The following is a 16,591-nucleotide window of genomic DNA, read 5'->3' on the forward strand; positions in this document are numbered from 1 at the left end:
CGGTTCAATTCCACAGAATTTGAATTTCTTGGTGGTTGACACTGCCTACAATATGCGGGGAAGTTGATTACTTTAAACAGTTCAATAAGAGATTATTGGGAAAAAGTTTTTCGTGTAACAAAAATTAAGTATTATAATTTGTTACGTCTAATTTCTCTACACCATTCCTCCGAAGCATCAATAGTCCGTTTGATTGGATCTCAACCTAAGCCTGTACATTTCCGTTTTAATTCTTTCCATAATTTCTAGTCATTCTTCAATTGATCTCATTTGTTCTTGAGTTGCAACCTATCACACTCCCTTTCTGCCATTTCCTTGAACTTCATCATAATATTTTGCCACCCTTGCTTGTTAAAATAGGTGATTAGTCTATTTTCCAGCTCAACCTCCTTAAGGCAGAGGTTGCAAAATATGAGTTTGGCTTCTTTATCTAGCATGACTGATGAACCAACTTCTTTAGACTTAACTATTATGTTACTAGAATTAGAAAAAAAAAACAAACTTTAATGTTTCACAACAATCTCAACACGATAATTAGCCACGAGAACCCACACAACCACAACACAACCACTTGTAGCCCAACACAAAACAGAGCTACCGCATAATACAACTACCCCCACCCCAATCCACAACCTACCACCACACAGTACACATCACACATCACAAGGCAGAGCCACCACACAACCCAAATATCCCAATCCATAGATTACCACCACCACCACAACCCACCATCACTACATCACGACACAACACACATCACAAGCCAGAGCCACCACACAACCCAAATGCCCCCACCCCAATTGACAACCTACTATCACCACCCCAACCCACCTCCACCACACAACAACACAACACACATCACAAGCCAGAGTCCATTCATGGTCCATGCATGATTTTCATTTACATACCCCAACCCGCAACCACCACACAACCCAAGGCACACTCACACAACACAATCCAGATCCAACACACACACACGTGTGACCCAACACACACACACACACACACAATCCAAACCCAACACATCAACACACCAACAGACCAACAACAACCCAATAAAAATCAACAATCCAAACCCAACACACCAACACACCAACAGACCAACAGACCAACAACAACCCAATAAAAATCAACAGAAACTCAAACACCAACACACTGGACAAGCACACAACCCAATACAGACTAATACACACACACTGGACAACAACAACCCAACTACATATTCACCACAGAATTCACAACCACCGCACCACCCCGACCCACAAACCACATTTCAAATTATAAGAAATATGCTCTGAATTCACAGCCACCAGAGGCAAGGACACCACCCCAAAGTCACACTCACAACCACCACTTCCACCCACAATCACCACACAACCACAACCCACCACCACAACCAACATCCACAACCACCAACAACAAAGACACAACCCCAAGCCACAACAACCATTCCAACTTTTGAGCTCAATTAACATACAAAAAAGTAGGTAACATATTATGCATATAGAAGAGAGTAGCACCCCCACTACAACCACTCTAAAGCACAACCCACAAGCCACAACCACTACCCCAACTCACAACCACCACACAACCACAAAACTCACAAAACAAGCTAGAGCCAGTACACAACCACAGAATCACCCCAACCCACAAGTAGTACCACCACACAACCACAGCAAGCACCCCAACCCACAACCATCACCCCAACCCACAACCATCACAAAACCACGAAACCAACAACGCAAGCTTTAACCACTACACAACCACATAACCTCGCCCCAACCCACAAGTACCAACACCACAACCACAATCAACATCGCAACTCACAACTACCACCTCAACCCACAGTGACTATACAACCAAAAAACCCACAACACAAGCTAGAGCCCCTAAACAAACCACAGAACCCCACCCCAACCCACAAATACCACAACACTCCAAATCACATCCAACACCCCAAACCACATCCACCATCCCAACCCACAGCCACCACACAATCACAGAAACCACAACACAAGCTTGATTCACCACACAACCACGAAACTTTCACTAATGCAAAAATTAAATCACATTGGTGGAATGCTTCTTTTATATTTTTCTTATGAAAATAAAAGAAAAGAGTATAAAAACTCAAAAGCTCATGCATGAAAGCATTTACATGTTTAACATAAAAAAGTAAGCTATTGCCAAACAACAAAAGCCTTTGGACCTCTCCAAAACTTATTAATCAATCTTTCTCAACTTGTAAAACAAAAAAAATATATTATTATGAAAAATAACTGAAGCATTACTCCACAGTGTTGTCATGATTGTGATTAACAGGCTAAAATAATCATCCATATCAACTTGTTATGATGTTCTATTACCCATTATCATCTCTTCCTTCCGATGGTTAATCATCAAAGAAGATAAATATTGAAGATACAAACAATGCTGGAGAAAAGACTATAATGACTAGTGCCAAATAGAATTTTCTGGCATTTACATGCATATCACAAAACTCGTATGTATTTTACATATCTCACACCTAAACTTTCATATATAGATACATAGCACAGAATAACATTAACTTAGAAATTTTGGTACTTTTGATGGATAACCTACATGGAGCTTTCTCTATCTATTGGTACTATTGTGTTGCGTTATGACATGAATTTATACCGTCTTGAACATTATCTTGTCTACCTTTAAGAAAATTGATAAAGAATCTTGGATGGACAATATGCCAAATAATTGTGAAGGCATGAGGATGCCTTAGGGTGTTAATTCTCAGTCAACCCATGCAAACATTATTGGGATAAACAAATTCTACTTGGGAGATTTACATATGTACTTCATAATTCTTATATACTTACATATTTAACTGTCATCGTTCTAAAATTTGATTATTCTCTGGGGCTCTTTGGTATTTTGTTTAATGATGGATTTAAGCAAGATTTATTGCCAAATAGAATATTTGAGACAATAATAAAGGAGAACCAACATGGAGCATGTTCTATCTGTTGGTGTTGCAGTGCTGCATTCTGTCATGAATTTTGTTGGCTTGAACATTATCTTTTCTACCTTTATGGGTTGTTTGATAGCTGGTTTTAAGCATAATTTAAGCTAAATCCTGCTAAAAGGCAAAAAAATGCCTAATTCGTGAATATCCAGAGCTCCCTTAAGGACAAGGAATGCACTTTCATCTCATCCTCAAGTTAGCCAACATTCACATAGAAGAATAGAGCCAAAATGAACCATCATAATCAAAGATATTTAACAAAAATCCAAACAACTGAAGAAAACCCAACAACTCAATAGATCCAACATAGAGAGTTGCACATCCAGTTACAACAAAAGAAAAATGTCTCTAGCGAAAAAAATGAACGTTCACACCTTTCAATCGCGCGAGAGGAGGGAGATGCTAGTGCGGTCTTGAGAAAGGGGAGGGGGAACGGGCGCGGCCAGGAAGCGGGGGGGGGGGGGGGGAGCGGGAGAGCAGTAACTTGTGCTCACATCAAATAATAGGAAGCACAGGCCGCAGGGTTCAACCTGCGCTCCGTGAATTTTTCCTATGGCATCCTAAAAAACGTGACAAATGAATGGAAAAATAAATGGGCGCGTCTTGGTGCTGCGTCGCCGGAAAAAATCACCCCTACATGGGGCCTTACTTTACAAATGTGAATAATGTTGCAGAAGTTTATACTGACTTCTCCTAACGTGCTATTCTGCCAATCTTGCATAAAAGTTTGAACTTTTGTCATTCTATCTCTTGGCTTAAATGGAGTTTGTTTCGATGGATTAGTTGCTTATGCATCTTTATTAGAGTAGGTATTCATTTTATCAATAGAGCTTTTTATCTAAAGTTGGCACTGAAATGGCCTTTATTCTCTTTCTTTGGATGTCCTCTTCTTTTCATGAATATTATGTTTACTTTGAGTGTATGGTCCTATCATTTCATGGTGACGTCATCGTCATACTTATATCCTTGTACTATATCATGTATTTCAGGATAAAATGAGATGATAACTTTAAAAGATGTGCCAAATCAGGGCCACGGGTGGGTGTGTTGTTGAGAAGTTTTTTCCCATTGGTTTGCGTGTCCATCACACATTTTTTCTTCGCTATTTAGGATTTTACTTTCTAGTAGACAGATTTCTGCATGGAATTTGTGGTTCACTAGTTTGAAACTCAACCCTCGTATTCTTTCTTCTTCTTTTATGATAATTCTGTGCCATTCTGTGAATAGATACCTTCCAATAGTGTACGCATCCTTTAGTAGTCATAATTTCATTGTTAACATGCATAGAGATTGCAGACTTTCCCTTTTGTACTTAATAATGGCCATCTAATATGATAAGCGTTCCTTTTCATACACATTTGTTTTTTCCTTAAAAATGCTCTATTCTCTTGACCAGGATCTCAGCAATCCACAACTACATGGAGCTGGCTCTGTCATGGACTCTACCAAAATGCCAAAAATGCTCTGACTAATCTTAGGTTTCTTCACTTGCCTTCAATTCTCGTTCCATAATTTTTTTATCATACTGATTCACACTCTGTCCAGGGCATTTATGGTTCATAAGAGTGGGCTTGAAAAAATAAACCTACAGGTTTGAAGCCATTCGTGCTCGCTAATGTCATAAAATAACCCATCTTAAATTGTTTATTCGATTAATGCTTTGCTAAGAAAATGTTTGTCCTGTACAGTACTCTATTTATTTCTCTTTGCTGTGCTATTTTTGTTGCTTATGTATGCGTGGTTCTCTTGATTACAGTTATATTGTATCCTGGAAATTTCTTGAACTAAATGCAATTATATATGAATCATCTGTCCCCTGATTGTTACTGTGCTGTATTTTTAAGCAAAGCAAATCTAGCCCCTAGTGAAGCATTTGCTATCGAAGAATATGCTTTTTAGTGAAGCATCGGAAGCAGTATCTTAGTGAATTATGATCTTTCGAAGAAATTGCCTGAAGCATGTGCCTATGGGTGGGAGGGAAATATTTCAGGCAGAAAAGTATCTAAAGCACTCTTGTCATTGAAATGGTTGAGCGAGATTTTATACAATTCTTCATGAGTCACCCAGTAATCATATGATGGTAAATGACCGTGGAATTGGAGCTGCAGCTGGTGGGAGAACAAAACTAGCATTCTCGAGGGCACTTTTAAACTTCACTTTCAGAGATACCAGTAGGATACCTTGTATCTTTGAACGTTGTAGGAAGAACATTTATGTTAAAAGACAAAGAAAGTACAAATGCAATAGTCACTAGTATTTGTAAGGCTGTGATAGGTAACGTATTGCATGCCAAATGCAAAAAACATGTTCCATAGTTAAAAATTAAAACATAATTTTTGTCATATTATCACAAATATTGGAGTGAACATATGCCTTAGTTAGAAAATTGGGGTAATAATACTTTATCCCCTTCTCTTTATTCTAATGTGCACAATGCTATGCTGTTTAAGAATGTGCGCTTAAATGCCATTTGCTTTTGATAAAAGTGTTTTCTTTTCCATCCAATTTGATTGGAGTGAAAAACACATACCCTTATGTAAATAAGTTTACGTTACTTTGAAATAAATTGTCTTTTAAGAAAATGTGGCTTTCTTTCGGATTGTAGCTGCTGATCTATGCTCTAAGCACTACTACGCCAAAGGTTAGTAGCACATACGATTATAAAAGATGTTGTAAACTTCTGCCCTAGAACAAGGAACATGAATTCAAGCTGGGTTGCAATGAAAATGAAGAGTAGTTTGGATTTTATTGAGGAGAATCAATGATGTTAAGAAAGAAGAGAGGAGGGAGAGGACGATGGGAAAATTGATATTTTGTAGGAAGATGAGAGCTATTTATGTTGTCCATCTTGGGGAAGTTGAGATAAAGGAGTGGCTCGGTGACACTTCTTATTCCTTTGGTTTTAGTGGTTTAGGATCTCATGCTTGTGAAATCTAGTGGTTTTTGTTCATGTTCATAGCTTCGAATTTCTCTTCATCTTTTTTATACTTGGGTGTCAAAACTGGCGGTTAAAGAGACTAATTGAAAGATAGTGAGATCATCTTTCAATCAAGTTGGCTTTAGAAACACTCTTAAATTTTCAAGATAGATAAGATTATGAAGATCAGTATTATAAATTAAACTACTTAATTGGAACATGACAAGAGATTCCAATATAAGAAGCTAAATTGTTGTTAAAGAAACATTTAAGATACATTGCTATTGACAACAAACTTCTCTTCTTTCACCTGATGAACCTCATATGCTCCCTTGGCCTTAATGGTTGCACCATGGAGATAAAGGAACCAGCTTGGCAAGTTGCACACCATGGAGATAAAGGAAAGGACTCGTGATTGAAATTCAAAATAAAGGCATTTTTGGGATAAAAATAAAAGCTATAGGAGATGAAGGAAGAAAAAAAGGAGACTAAAATTCACCCGTCAAATTGGATGGAAAGCTTAATAGCTACACTCCAGTTAGAAACAGAAAGGGTAAATCACATATTGCTAATTCTTATGAGGGTTATATGAGTATTATGATACAATTGGGTTAAGTGTATTCACCCCAATAAAATATTTACTATGCATAGCATTAATCTTTCAATTTCAACTAATTTTATAAATTCAACATATTCAAAATACAATGCTTGCAAGTCTAATGTAATAGTACCCATAAGATTTTAGGGAAAGCGTGAATAATAACTTCATTAGGACAAAAGTTTTAGAGCTCATAATTGGCATCAAAGAAAGTACATGGAAATTATCAACAATAATAGTTAGCTATCTTGATGAAAATTAGCATTCTGGAATTTCAAATTATTTCCTTAAAGTACATCAGACCAAATTTAATATTTATTAGATATTATTATGCATTTTCCTTTAGTGTTAAAAATATTTTAAACTTAAGCTTTCATGAAGAGAATCATTAATAAAAAATTCATAAATATGCAAATTAAGCCAACACTCTCTAGATGAATTTTCTTATTATGTGATATATTTGATGTTATAGAACTAAATAAAAATACTCGACGCGTTCATTGCCATGTAAATGATGATCTCAAGGGATAATTTTTTTGAGATTTGGAGAATGGAAGGGATAAAGAAACAAACAACTTTAGCAAGTAGTGGTGATCAATCTCAATGTCCAATTAAGTTTAAGGCTCACATTTAGATCATGGTGCTATTTCACAAGTAAATTCATTTGATTTGGTCGTGTTGAAACAAGCGCACATTTGTGTTCATGTTTAGATTGAAGTTCAATTTCAAGTGGAGGTTCAACTGTAAAATCAGTTCATCTCGAAATTTTTTTTTCTAGATCGCCATTAGAAGGAGCTTATGATTTTTGACATTCTTAATACGGTCATTCTTATTTGTAAGGTGTTTGAAGAGATTATGGCATACCTCAAGATTTTTGTATTTGAGAAAAGGTTTTAGTTTGTTTTGAGGAAGTTGTTGGTTTGACTAAACTAGGACTTCAAATTGTCTCCCCAACTACATTATCATAAGTGAATTATGGCAGGCTTATGCCTTCTACTTTGGTAATGATGTAGGAGAGTTTATTTACAAATGCTTCTACTTTAGCATTATAAAATGACCACTAATTTATACCCATATAATGAAGCACATTGCATTGATTAATACTATCTTTGTGAGTTCATATTAGATGGTTTCATTCCCACCATAGACACCGAATTACATAATTAACTTTTTTATTGACTTATGATGATGCTCATTGCACTGTTTAACAAGATTTTTCTTATGAGTTTACTTGATGTTGTTCATCTTAGTGTAGGTTCTCAGTTTGATAACTAAGTAATCGAATCTAATCATAACTTATTTAATATTACAATACCTAGTCTTCTCATAGCTATTAGTTTTCTTACTTTTTGCAAAATCCTATGTTCACAATTACATGGTTTAACTATCTATATGCAATGAGATAAAATAATGAGGCAAGGTATGTGATGTTGTGTGTCCAACGGAGTGCGATGCAAGAATCCAATCCGCGACACTGGACAATGCGAGCATCTCCCGCTTTGCATCAGATGTGAGCGTCTCAGCTTCTAGATTGGACGCAAGGCCTCCGAGCTGGCTGGGATTGGTTCATAATTGTAGCTTAAGCAATGAATGACTTTCCTTATGGCATATTACCGCCTCGTTGTGAGAGGGGGTCCAATTCTTAGTTAGGTATATATATATTTTTACCATGTTGTGGATCAGTTTGTGATAATGTTTCTGTCAAGACAGTTGCCTTCATATCCCCTGTTTTCCTGTATAGGGCTTTATCCAGGGGCAAGTGGTGTTTCAAATGTTTCTTGTTTCGAGGTGGTGATTCTCCTCTAAGGATCGAGTGGTGCTCCGACTTGATCTCTCTCCTGATGTGTTATTTACCCTCAACTTTTCTATCCTCCACAACCTTCCCTATGTTGTCACCATCGTCGTAACTGCTATAGAAACCTTCAAGGACAACACACTTGTTGTCTTTTGTAGCCCCCATACCTCCCTGCCGCCATTCCTAGCCACCTACCAACAATTTTTAGACGGTATTTATATAGTATGATTGAATGTGATGAACACATGTTTATGTTGGTTGCTTGTAAGTGCATGACTGACTATGATGAAGTACTCATTGATGGTACTAGTGGGGGAACACTAATGTATCCGTGCACGTAAATGAAAAATGATAATGATATTGATCCTTCTTGATTGACACAATTTTTAGACGGCGACTCCTGTGACAGTTGTATAATTACGAAATGATATTGATAAGATATTGGTAAAATAAGTCTTTTAAATATCATCAAATGGTTATATTGATTTATTTTAATTGTTCAACTGACATGCGTATTATTTCTTTCTCCCTTGTATTACTATAGTTTGAGTATGAGTATAAGTATTCACTGGCTTGTTTAGCTCACAATTATTTTAACTAATTTTTTAGGTTAATTAAATTATTAAAAGTTGAGCGATAGATGAGAAAACGTTTATAGAAGATGCGGAAAATCGTCAATGAGATAAATTTTAATTATACCAGTTTAATTTAATTTGTAGTGGCTCTTTCATTTTTTAAATTAAAGGTTAATATAAAAAATTTATTTTACACCGTCCGTCCGTCCGCTCTCGCCTTGGTTTACTCCAAGTCTCGGTCCGAGTCGTGATAAAAGTGCTATTAGAGCCCAAGGTTTAATATTAATAATAAAATCATAAGAAAATTTAAATAATAAAATTTAAAATTTATAATTAACTCAAATTAATAAGTATAGGCATACGGCTACAACTGAAATTTTTGAAGAAGAGAGTCCAATAGAAAATGCTTAATGAGTTGTATCGTGGGGTATGTTTAAAAATTTTGAGTAAGAATTTTTTTTTAAGTGGGGAAGATTGTAGCAATTTTGTTCTTAATTGAGGAGAAACGAAGAGTCACAGAAGATGATGGGAAAAGTCGAGCCGAATGAATGGAAGGGGGAGAAGAAATGAGAAGATTGTGAAATTAGAGATCAGGAATTGAGGAGTCTTGAAACTGAACGAGGAAAGGAGCGAAAATAAATTGATCATATCAAGAGAAGAAGTGATTGATGGTCATGAAGTCGGAGAGGCAAATTTGCCTATAAAATCACAGACTGACTTACCTGGAGCTAAGCGGCAAGGATGAAGTGAGAATTAGGGTAGAAGCGTCGTATCTGTAGTGCAAAAGGAGGAGACTGTTTTGGTGGTGAGTAGAGGGGAGGAAGAAGGTGTCGCTTCTTCGTCGAGCTTCGTGAAGAAGATTCGAGCCGAGTTGAGGAGGAACCGTCATGCCCAAAGAAGAAAGGGAAGGCCATCGCATGCAGGAGGTGTTCGAACAGAAGGAGAAGGGAAGATTCGTGTCGGTGCTAGGTCGAACCTCGTGCGTAGGAAGAAGATTGTCACATACAGAGGAGGCGCGACTCATGTTAGGGATTAAGAAGAGCAATTATGCGAGGTTGAATCAAGCCGATTGTGGGGAGGAAGGAATTCGACCCGTTGCCCTGTGCTGAAGGAGTTGTGGCTGCCCTCATGTGGGATACGACCAAGGTATGATTTTTATTAAAACATAATAATAATAGTATAAGATATTTGTATACAAAAATATTTTTATTAAATAGAAATTAAACGTGATTGAATAAAGAAAAAATTTAACATTAAATAATGAAAAACTAATAGTTTATTTAAAAATAATAAATTAATAAAAATTTAGATCATATTTTAGGCTTTCGATTTTAAAAGAATTGACATCAAGACAAATATCAAATTAGGCGACATCGAGGTGAGTACTTGTACTTTTAAACTATCATAATAATTTGTGTCTTCTCAAATATATTTGTAGTTAATGATATTTGTGGATGTTTTGTTCTAATTGAGTTATTCTTTTCTTTATTGGTCATATTATTGTGAATGTTGTAGCTATTTACTCATGCATTTTAATGTATGTTTTATATAGTATGATTAAATGTGATGAACATATGTTTATACTGACTGTTTGTATGTGCATGACTGGTTATGATGGAACACTCGTTGATGATATTAGTGGGGGAACACTAATGTATCCTTGCACTTAAATGAAAAATGTTATTTATATTGATGTGTCTTAATTGACATAATTTTTAGACGTTGACTCTTGTTACGATTGTATAAGTACGAAGTGATATTGATATGCTATTGGCAAAGTAAGATTATTTTAAATAACATAAAATTTCTATATTAATTTATTTAAAAATTTAATAATCATGCATATTATCTTTTTCTCACTTGTATTAATGTAATTTATGAGTTTGAGTATTTACTGACTCGTTTAGCTCACAATTATTTTAACTAATTTTCAGGTTTAATTTAATTATTAAAAGATGAGCCATGATAAAAAAAACCGTGAACAACCTTCAACGAGGTAAATTTTAATTGTACATCTTTATTTAATTTGTCGTGGCTCTTTTATTTAATATAAAAAATTTATTTCACTCCGTCTGACTGTTTGTATCCGCCTTGGTTTAATCCAAGTTTCGGGTCAGGCCATGACAAAATGGTATCAGTCTATGTTTAAGATTAATTAATTGAACACCGATGAAACGACCAATAGGAAAATCATAAGAAAATTTTAATACTAAAACTTAAAAGATATTATTAACTCAAATTAATAAGTATTAGCATTAGGCTACAACTGAAATTGTGGAAGAAGAGTTTAATAAAAAATGCTTAATGAGTTGTTTTGTGAGGTCTGTTTATAAATTTCAAGGATTAAATTTTTGTAAGTGGAGAAGATTGTAACAGTTCTGTTTTTAATGGGGGAGAAATGAAGAGTCGCGGAAGAGGATGGGAAGGTTCAAGCCAAATGAATGGAAGGAGGAGAAGAAACAAGAAGTTCGTGAAATTGAAGATAAGGAATTGACGAGTCATGAAACCAAATGAGGAAGGGATAGAAAATGAATCGATCATAGCGAGAGAAGATGGGATTGATGGTTAGGATGTCGGAGAGAAAAATTTGTCTATAAAATCGCAGATCGACTTTCCTTGAGCTAGGCGACGAGGACGAAGTGAGAATTAGGACAGAAGAGACATATCTGTCGTGCGAGAGGAGGAAACTGCTTCGATGGCGAGCAGAGGGGAGGAATGTGTCACTTCTTCGTTGAGCTTCGCGAAGAAGAATCAAGCTGATTTAAGGAGGAACTGTTGTGCATGAAGAAGGAGAATTGAGCCTTCTTCTCCACTCGCAAACTGAGTTTCTCGTCTGCTTCCTACGTCTGCTTTCGAGTGCGTTGGCCGAGCCTTCTTCCCCGATCGCAGTCTGTGGCTTTTTCGTCTGCTTTCGAGATTTGCGTTCCCTGTTTCTGTTCTTCGTTGCTTCAGCTCTAGTGTTGGCGCGTGGGGCTTTTGCATTTGGGTTTACTTTTGTTTCGGTTTGGGGGAATGGCCCCGAGTTATGCGGCGCGCGGTGGTTGTCTCTGGGGGTTCTACTCCCGGAGCAGACGACCGTTCCTGTTTCTTCCATTAAGAATTTCATGATGCACAAGAATCTGGAGGCGGTTATACATTTATTAAAATACTGGGAGGAAAGAATGACAAACCCGCTTTGTTTCTCACTGATGAGGAAACAAATATATTGGCTTCAACATGTAGAATTGGCTTCAACATGTAGATATACGCTTCAACATGTAGATATACTCTTGTTGGGAAATTTCCATATGGAAATCCCAAGGTTGAGATTATTTGAAAGCATTTCGATTCTCTTAAGCTCATAGGGAGTTGGAAAGTTGGTTCGCTAGATGGTCGTCATGTTCTCATTTAACTCTCAAATGACGCAGATTATACTCAAATCTTTGCTCAAAAAGTTCTCAAAATTGATAATCGCTTTATGAAAATTCTGAAATAGACAGTGGATTTTGATTCTAAATTGAAATCTCCTATTATCTCGGTTTGGGTTAATTTTCTAGGGCTCAAGGTGCATCTCTTCAATTATGAAACCCTTTATACATTAGCAACTGTTTTTGGGAAACCGCTGAAGGTCGATACTCCCACGCTTGATACAACCAGACCATCTGAAGCTTGTGTACTTGTAGAGCGCGACATCACTCAACCATTTTCAGGGGAGATTTGGATTGGCTCCCCTCATCAGGGTTATTGGCAGAAGATTGTGATGAGACCTCATCCCCAATACTGCTTTCACTGTGGAATGTTTGGTCATAGCTCTTCATCATGTTATCGGTTGCATCCCCATCTTCGGTCGGCTGTAGCCCCACCTCCTGTTTCTCAGCATATTCCTGCGGAGGTTATGCCCTCTTCTTCACTGCCTGTGATACCTACTACTATGCCCATGGCGGATACGGTGCAAAATGGTTTCTCTACTGATATTGTTTCGGAAAATATTGATAAGGGTCGTTTGTTGGAGGATAGTTAGGAGGTTGCCCCTGGAAGGCAGGACGCGGTCACTGCCCCTTCTTCTACTGGAGTGGAGATACTACCCTCTCAAGCTCTACCTCAAGCTCCCCTCTATGAGGTGATTGAAGATAGGGATGAAGCGAACATTCACATTCAGATGGCATAAAATGTGTCTCCTAATACTAATAAAATGTGTCTCCTAATACTAGTGAGGAAGATTTAGAGCCAAACACAAACCATCTTACTGCTATTAATCAGTTGGTAGAACTACTTGTTGAGAGGGCAGGTGTTTCCCAAGGTCTTACTCAGGAACAGTCTTCAGAAGAAGAATGACAAGTTTACACTTCTCAGCGAAGGAAGAAGGTCGGGGACACTGTTCAGCTTGGAAACTTAATGGATGATATCTTGGTCACTCATGACAATGGAACAACACTTCAGAGTTTGCTATCTGGATCCGCTCCAAGAACCAGAGGAAGAGGCAGGTCTAAATTGTCTCGTCCATAGACACTTGTTTTGCATGTTTTCTTTTTTTGAGTCTTTTGTATCTTTTTGTGGAGATATTTTTGTACCATGTATCGTATGAGTAGGACATCATCTATTGGGCCCTTTCATACAACTTTTTTGTATCCTTTTTTATTTTAATATAATCAGCCTTAAGACTTTCATAAATATATATATATATATATATAAACAATATGATATATGCTAATCCATGTATCAATGAATTTTTTCTAAATAAACATAGTTAATCTTTTATAAGCATTTACTTTTATTTTACTTTTATTTTATATTTTTTACATACACGTCTGTCTCTGTGAGGATCACCGTCAACAAACCTAACACAACCTTGGTCGATATTGCCCTGTCAGCTTTCGTCGACACAGTTGTTAGTGATCTACACATCAAGTATCTTTACATGCCCCTGACTAATATTATCCTGTCAGTGCAACGACCAGCAATGTAAACATCACAATTATCTGGGGAGTTAAGCTCTGATCTACTCGCCCCTATCCGATATTATCTTATTGGCACAGCGGTTAGTGATCTAACCATCACAATTGTCTGAGATAGTAGAAAAACTCTATTTATGCGGGTATACTAGCGTCCACTGCTTGTACTATTAGGGGGTTAAATCATTTTCTAAACATGCACATACAAACATTCATATATAGACCATTTCATTCTGTATACGCATATTTTTCTAAGACATTTCTATGCAATCTACTAACATACACATTTTTGTTGTGCAACTATTTATCATACATATCTTTCATGTCTTTCATATATCTATCTCATGCATATCTCTTACTTTTATAATGCATATCTTTCCTGCATGCATCATATATAATTTCTAGCTAAATATAATTCATTTTGTGCATATCTTTCATGCATGTACATCATTTCCTATTTTACTTAACATGCATCTCATATATTTCTTATATATCTTTTATGTTATGCATATTTTTCTTAATCTAACAATATGAAAAATCTGCTACAATATAACTCTAACTGAACTAAAACATACATATAAATCAACATACATTCTGAAATAAAAGAAAGTACTAAAATTTAGAAACGTACTTACTCTTCTCAGTTGTCTGGTGAGGTTCTCGATCGTTAGTAATTTGCGGGACGTTGCGGTGACTTTTATATTGAGATTAATAACTTGAAATTTACGGAGTCGTCCTACGACGATCCTCTATATGCTTGCCTCTAACCCGCCGCCTTAGGTAACCAACCTTAAACGGCTTTCTCAGCGACCAATCCTTCTCCAAAGCGGCCAAATCTTTTCTCTCTTCTTTTTATATTCTCAAACTCCCATTTTCTTCAATGAATTTGAGGCAAAACTAAAAATAAAAGTACGAGTACCAAATGATATTGATATGCTATTGGTAAAGTAAGACTTTTGAATAACAATTAATGTTTATATTGATTTATTAAAACAGTTTAACTGACATGCATATTATTTCTATCTTCTTTATATTACTGTAGTTTATGAGTATGAGTATTCTGATATTTGTTTGGCTTACAATTGTTTTAAATAATTTTTCAGGTGTAATTAAATTATTAAAAGATGAGCGGTAGACGAGAAAACATTTATAGAAGACGCGGACAACCGTCAACGGGGTAAATTTTAATTGTACTTCTTTAATTTAATTTGTAGCGACTCTTTCATTTATTAAATTGAAGGTTAATATAGAAAATTTATTTCACACCGTTCGACCGTTCGTTCCCGCATTGGTTAACTCCAAGCCCTGGGCCTGTTGTGACAATCCATAGCTTAGAAACCTTTTCCCTGTCTTTTCACCACCTCTCCAAGTCTTCTAACACCGACCAACACCACCGAAGTTCCTCCTTGGTCGTGTGTCGTGTGTGGTGGTGTTGCTATTTTCTGTTTTGAGTGTTGGTTGTAACCGTCTATTGGCTTTTTTGGTAATAATATTTGTTTGTTCATCATTGTTTTTGGTTAATTCCAATATCAATATGCAAAAATACAATTTGCTAGATGTGTGACTAAAAAACCTTAATGTAATCAAATGGTTATGCTGAGAATAAAAATTAATAAACATTCATGAATCAAATTTTATTTCTATGAACTCGATCTAGATAAGCATTAGGGTTGTAATCGATCGATCTAAACTCAACTCGAATCGTGGGTATATGGTACTAATATCTCTGCAAAAAGATTTATATAAGGATAGGATCAGTGGTAAACACATGGCTAACATATAGATTGTGCTCTACTATTTTTGGAGAATAAATTTAAAACCTCATATAGTACTCAATTGGAACGAGTCGAGGATGAGGAATCATAAACCCTACCCCAAATTAGTTGGTGGGGTCAAACTAATGACTAACGATGATGATGATATATTTTCTTATGTTGCTCCTAATCCAAGAAATTTCCTCTTCTTTTTTGTTTTTGTAGGTTCATGAAACTACCACTTTCCGGCTATTGGGCAAGGGATCACCTCAAAACTGAGCTGTAGGCCTCAACTATAACTGTATTATGCTTTTAAGGCAGTAGGAGAAACCACTCTTTTTAAGGCTTTTGTGTCTCGAATGAACTTGTTTCCTGTACCATTGCTGCTGTAGCCTTCAGATAGCTGTTTAAATTTACCTTAAAATGACAGTATTTTTTAACAAGTTTCTTATTTATCAAGCTTTTCTAAATAATGATGTCCTCTACAATGTGTTGACTTGGTTAAGCATGAACTAGGCAAGATAAGACTTCTGAAATGTCTTGATTTGAATCATGTCCTCCATGCATTTGGACGGAAATGTTATCTTGAATTATATCAACCAGATATTTGGCTATGCATATTTACTTATATAATACTCATATATCTTTGGAGATTTAGTACAAAACAAACAAATAATTAATTAAATAATAAGCATTTAAAATATATTGCTGTTGATTGATGTATTGTTATTTCATTGATATCAATGTGTTCAACCCCCCCATATACGAGTCCATCCGCATTAGTTTCCACATTACTGCCAATTTGTTGGACAAGCATTAAAAAAAAAAAAAAAGGAATTTTCTCTTTGTTTTTTTAATGAAGAAGAAGGTAAAGAAAAGATGAAGCAAGACAAGGCATAGGGCATGGTTCTTATAGATCAATCACCTTCTCCCAAATTAGCTTCAAATGAGTTGAAGTTATTGAGTACTATTTATTTTTCCATACAAATGTATTCTGAAAAAGTATGTCACAAATATATA

At 36.1% G+C, this 16,591-nt stretch overlaps 1 protein-coding gene across 1 annotated transcript in view; it reads left to right on the forward strand.

Annotated features, from left to right (window-relative positions):
- The window catches only part of LOC110027156 (flowering time control protein FCA), a 64,816-nt gene extending 48,775 nt beyond the window's left edge, over positions 1–16,041 (forward strand). The window contains exons 17-18 of the mRNA XM_020728468.1: positions 4,398–4,479; positions 15,797–16,041. Of these exons, the coding sequence (XP_020584127.1) occupies positions 4,398–4,469 (72 nt within the window). The 3' untranslated portion in view covers positions 4,470–4,479; positions 15,797–16,041. The remainder of the gene's footprint in view (positions 1–4,397; positions 4,480–15,796) is intronic.
- Positions 16,042–16,591: the final 550 nt, after the last annotated feature.

The sequence above is a fragment of the Phalaenopsis equestris genome, unplaced genomic scaffold (genome assembly GCF_001263595.1).
Source record: "Phalaenopsis equestris unplaced genomic scaffold, ASM126359v1 Scaffold000417, whole genome shotgun sequence".
Classification (NCBI taxonomy): domain Eukaryota; kingdom Viridiplantae; phylum Streptophyta; class Magnoliopsida; order Asparagales; family Orchidaceae; genus Phalaenopsis; species Phalaenopsis equestris.